The 5,520-nt window shown below is 43.6% G+C and overlaps 1 protein-coding gene across 1 annotated transcript; it reads left to right on the top strand.

The window, feature by feature from the left end:
• The first annotated feature begins 2,969 nt into the window (after positions 1–2,969).
• On the top strand, positions 2,970–4,799 carry LOC308070830 (uncharacterized protein). The gene is made up of 2 exons (XM_080405436.1): positions 2,970–3,176; positions 3,295–4,799. Exon 2 carries the CDS (start codon positions 3,360–3,362, stop codon positions 4,164–4,166), a length of 807 nt encoding a protein of 268 aa, XP_080261562.1. The 5' UTR covers positions 2,970–3,176; positions 3,295–3,359; the 3' UTR covers positions 4,167–4,799.
• Positions 4,800–5,520: the final 721 nt, after the last annotated feature.

The raw sequence follows: 5,520 nt of genomic DNA, 5'->3' as shown, positions 1-5,520 counted from the left end.
TGCAAAAGGTCATAACAAGGCTAGGAGAAAAAGCATCATTAAAGTGACAACACAATGCCATCCAGTGGACAGGTAAAGAGACTAGGCCCTGTTCCCATCCATGCCAATGGCATTACATGGTTAGAGCTTCACGGCAGAATTAGTGCAGATAACCAGGTAGCAGCACCCACGGCTGAACGCTCAGCTCAGCTTAGCACATGTTCTGCTGCAGCCGGGAGGATGCCCAGCCATCTCTTTGCCCTGCTCAGACACTTTCAGAACAAGAAGTGAAAGCCTTGCTGGAACATGGCACTGGAGCCAGCCAGCCATCTGCTGCCTGGGCTAGGATCTTGAGAAGGTGCTGCCATCCATTGCGTAGATATATCAGCGGCTCTGGAGTTGGGCTGGGAAGCTTTCCATGGCATACTACAGAGATGCATTTCATCAGAGCAACAGTTGCTATAATACCAAGGATGTAACCCTTTCCTATCAGTACAACATTCCTCCATCTGCCTCACTAAATGTTTTAGCCTGTCCCCCATGGCTCTCTGCTTTGTAATGATGTGACTACTCTAGAAACCCCCACAGTAAATTGGAGAGGAAATTGCACCATTTTCAGGAGATATTAATTACTATGTAAAAGTAGTGGAAAACTTGCCATCAGGAGAATGATTTGCACATCCTCATTCCAAGTGGACACATTGGCACTTAGTGAAAATGAGCCCACAGCTCTAGAGAAGACCTGTTGCAAGCATCCTTAAAAGTGGAAGAAGTGACTCCAGGAGAAAAGCTAAGGCAAGCAAACATTCAACTTAACTCTGCAGTGCAGACAGACCTACACCCAACTATTCCAAAATTATTAGGAAATTAATTGTATCATTTACCTGTCTTGCCAATCTCCGCTTACTTCAATAAATTGATCCAACACCAAATCACTGACTCTTCCATTCATTGAAATAATTGTGCTTAACTTCCCTTTGTTGCCTGTTGACGTGAAGATTTAGTTAACATTCATTTAATTATTCCCCAGTAAGAAACATCAGGGGTGTCTTACTGAAATCATTGAGTAACAGGTAGGCTGCAGCATGAAATCACTGTGTACCAGCTACTTTTTATTAGTGCTATGGATGTGGATGCTCTTAATCCACTGAAATAGTGCACTGCCGAAAAGTACAAGAAAGCAGCTCCTCACTAATCTCCCCTTATAGACCAAGAGTTTCTAATTACACCATGCTACTTCAGTGCAGAGAGCATCTGCATGTTTGTCCTTATATGAATGTTGAAGTCCCACCTGGCAAAATATAAAAACTATAAGCAAAACAGTGTGCAAAACATTGCTTTTACAATTGGATTTAATCAAACGGATGCAGCAGAAGGGGTGTTCAGAGCATGGCATGAATATTAGGACAGCATTTGACTGGAATGAAAAAGCCATCATCAGGCATTTGGAAAAAGAATAAGGCAACAAAAGGCAAGCACAAGGGAGTATTAAAATTTCAGCTTAAACTTCTGGATAATGTTGACAATGATCTGCCACTTCTGAACAGAAATTCTGCTGCTGGAAAAAAAAATCTCAATATAAGCTAAAGAAGCAATGATGGGAGCTTCTTTTTAATATTGAATACCTCTTGGATGCAATTATGATCAGTCCACCCTTACAAAGTAAAAGTGAGCACACATCTATTTGAAAAAAATGAAAGACAAAAAGTGAAAATTGCTGAGGGTAAGACAGAGTGCAGAGAAGCTGGGGGTCCAGACAGCATGACTCACGACACAAACTTCAGCTCTGACACATCTCAAGCCAGGAAATCACTCTAATTTGTGACATTGATTGCAATCAGTGAAGTGGCTACTGTACATAATAGCTGCTCTTCTGTGCAGTACATTTTGTGCTGTACTTGGCTGATGCAAGCCAATTTATAGACTGTTAGGTACTAATCCCCAAAAGGGAGGCAGCCGTACTGTCTCCCTCCTCTGAAGCAAGCTTTTACTTTTCTTCCTTTGTTTTGACCCCATTTATAAGACCTACCTGAACACTCCGCTGTTCTCTTGGACCCCGGTGTACCCCGACATTACTTAGCTGGCAGTCATAAAATGCAATAGCGGGCTGAGCCAAAGAGTAGTGAGTCAGTGGAAGAAAGCCTACAGAACCGGGGTTCAGGGGAGTCAAGCAAAGGAGGTGGGCAGCACAATCTGTAAAGTTCTATTTTAGGTCTCTGAGTCTCCAAAATATCCATCAGCGTTAACAGGAACAGCAAAAGAAAGGACATGATTTTTGCTTTACATTCTCTGTTCATTTGCCTGTTACATTCAGTGTTTGACAGGCATATAGCTATATATAAAACATAATAGATGAATGTATCTAGTATACCAAAATCAGGCTCTTAACATTAATAGTAACAAATTAGAAATTATAATGGTATGACAATCAGCCTTTCTAACAGGGAGAAAATGAAAAATGGCAAGATGCCTTCAGAGAAGCATACACAGCCTTGCAGATTCTTTTTTAAAACAGTATTTTAAAAAATATCTCTTAGATTGGAAAAGACGTTTCCTAAATCCATAAGTTTTAAGGTCAGGATGGACTATTATCACCATCTAGTCACCTCAGCCTCCTTTATTGCACAAGCTGTAGAATTTTACCAAGTAACTCCTACATCATGACAGAACTCATTGATCTAAAGCATATGCTACATTGAACAGGAAAAAAAAAAAAAAAAAAAAAAAAAAAAAGAGTTATTCATGGTGCATTGTCCTTGGAATAACTTCTTTCAGTTCCATGATCATAATACCAACAGGTAGACTCTTTTCCAATGTGCTTCAGAGAATCTACCTACCAGCAGCTGAGTTGCTTATGGTGACCTGTTGGGGTCTGCAGCGGGTCTGCAGACAAGTTAGTTGACTTCAAAGACTTAGCCGTGTACCTTTAAGACAGCCACAGATTGTCAGGTATGTAAACAGGGTGTGAAGAATCGGAACTTAGAACCTACAGCAACAGCAAATAGCGAGCAAGAAGAAGGACACAAAAACCTATCAGGGTCTAACACCTGCACTAAGATATATAAATAGTTTGTATAAACAATAAAGGCCATTTTGTCCAAACCCAGCCACGCAGACATAGTGTTTCTTTTAAGTCCGCCTTGACTTGCGTCACCACATTTGGTGACCCCAACGTGCCTATATGATCCCAGTAAAGGGTATCAAAAAGAGATTCTGAGACTGTGCCGCTGTGACCCCGGTAAGGGGTGTCAGGAGCGATCCTGAGACCGTGACCAGCGGGTTGCTGGGGAGGCGGAGCCTGGTGAAGCGGCGTAGCACAACGAGCGGCTGCAAGATCCCGGGAGAACATGACACCGGTAAGGTGAGCCACCAGGGACAACATGGGGAGTAAGTTATCTAAAGAAGATACCATGGTGCTATCTATGTGGAAATTAGTATTAAAGAAGCGTGGAATTACTTTACATGGGCTTCGGTTAAAAGATATATTATTGTGGGCCAAAACACATGGAGTGGAAATGTCCCCCGCGACTGCTCTTAGTGTGTGGACCTGGGACAATTTAGGATCAACACCAGAAGCCCTGGAAAAAGGGGACAAAGAGGCATCCGGGTTTTTGCCTACATGGGGACTGCTTAGACATGTTGTAGGGGGCTTCAAGAATCCGCAAGACGCAAACGGGGGCTTGCAAAATCAGCAAAAAGCGAATGGGGGCTTGAAAAATCAGCAAACTGCGACTGGGGGCTTGCCAAATCAGCAAAATGCAAGTGGAGACTTGCAGAGTCCGCAAGACGCGAGTGGGGGCTTAAAAAGTCAGCAAAATGTGAATGAGGGTACATTGTTCAGACCTCCGCTGTATCCCCCTCCAGAATACAGACAAGAGGATGAGGGGGTAGGGGAGGGGGAGAGTCTGTGTCCCTTACCAGACGCCACTCCCCAATGCCCCGAATCCCCTAAATCTCTCCAACTGCATCGACTTATACTTGATACCAATTCCGATTCCGAGGACGACAAGCAGAAGCCTCGGTGGACCGATCCCAGCCCCCCGACTCCCCCCAGCCCGCACGCCTTCCCCCCTCGGCTCTGGCCCTGCCTGCGCAGGGTGGAAATGCCGAAAACCCGGATTCGGGTCCAGCTACGCCAACGTTATCAGTCCCAGGCAATGAAGAAGGTGGAGGTGGTAAAAATCTAGTTTCCAGTGGTACAGTAATGACGCGCAACCCTCGGCGATTTTGGCAGGCTGTAAGAGATGGGGCATTAAAAGACGGGAACTGGGATTTAGTAGAACTGATAGGCGGACCGCTTCTTGATCTTCCTACGCCTTCCACCAATGCACCACATGCAGATCCTATTGTACTGGGAGACGCGGCTGCTGGTAATCCTCACGTTCACACACCGTTTGCTTGGAAAGGAGTACAGGACTTGCAAAAAACTGTTTCGCAGTACAGGGTGACTGTGTTCTGCCACACGGAAAAGCTGTCTATAATCTACTGTATTACAGTGGTTGAAATGTATTTTGCTATTAAAAAAAAAAAAAAAAAGGAATTGTAGAATTGTACGGAACAGAGACAATGGGTTGTTTTGACATTGATAATGTGCAGTTTTGGCCTTGCTTTGAATGATGTGCAGCTGAGATCCTGCAGTAAAGAGTTAAATAACTTTAAGGGAGTGTGAGTAGAAACTAGGATTAGATGGAAGCATGTGAACAAGTAGTTTTAACCTATCACCTTTTAAATAACAAAGTCTGCGTAGCGTGTGTATTTTTAGCTGGGGGTACACATTGGTGTGAGTCTATTAATAAAGTGGCACTAACTAAAAAAAAAATTTTTTTTAAAAAAAATGGGGAATGAAGGGAATGACCCCAGAGGCACGATTACAAAAAGCATGAAGGTGTCTTAGTACGCATGAAAGACCCTCGTACCGGACATTGGTCAGGACCTCATGAATTGTTCACTTGGGGGAGAGGTGATGCTTGTGTTTCTACAGATGAAGGTCCGCGATGGATACCTGCTCGCTGTGTACGGCCTGAGCTTAGCGTGCCGGATCGTTGGAGCGCTGCTGCCGCCAGTCATCCCAACAACTAATGTGTGGCCTCCTTGCTGAAGCAGTCCTTGTTTGGTGTGCCCTTCCTTGAAACTGACTTGCAGACAGTGTCGCAAAAAAGTGAATGTATGCGGGGAATGAAGAATGTTACTGAAAGTCTTGATATTTTTGATAATTGATTACCTCTGCATAATGTTAACCCAAAAGAAGTCAATATTGTTTGCACTTTTAATGTTGATACCTTGTTTGTTAGGCAGTTAAGAATGTGAGTCAAATTTGTCACCATTATATACAAAACAGAGGAACTATTGGGTTTTATTGTTGGCTCAAGAACATGGCTGTGAGGATTTCGATGGTACGTGCTACATGGATTTTAGGTCCCCCATTGTGGCAACATTTTACCAAAATCTGAGAAAACGTCAGCCTTTTGGGGATCCATTCACTCACTTGGCAGTATTGTTTGTTTGCTATTGCCTTGGTTGCTGTCATGTTTGCAAGGGCCC

This window comes from Falco punctatus (assembly GCF_963210335.1).
Source record: "Falco punctatus genome assembly, chromosome: 1".
In the NCBI taxonomy this organism is placed as follows: Eukaryota; Metazoa; Chordata; class Aves; order Falconiformes; family Falconidae; genus Falco; species Falco punctatus.
Note: the sequence above shows the minus strand (reverse complement) of the source record. Positions and strands in the feature narration are given on the sequence as shown.

Bases quoted from the DNA above. Each gene is read 5' to 3' on its own strand.
- LOC308070830 (XM_080405436.1), top strand. From the start codon at position 3,360: ATGGGGAGTAAGTTATCTAAAGAAGATACCATGGTGCTATCTATGTGG.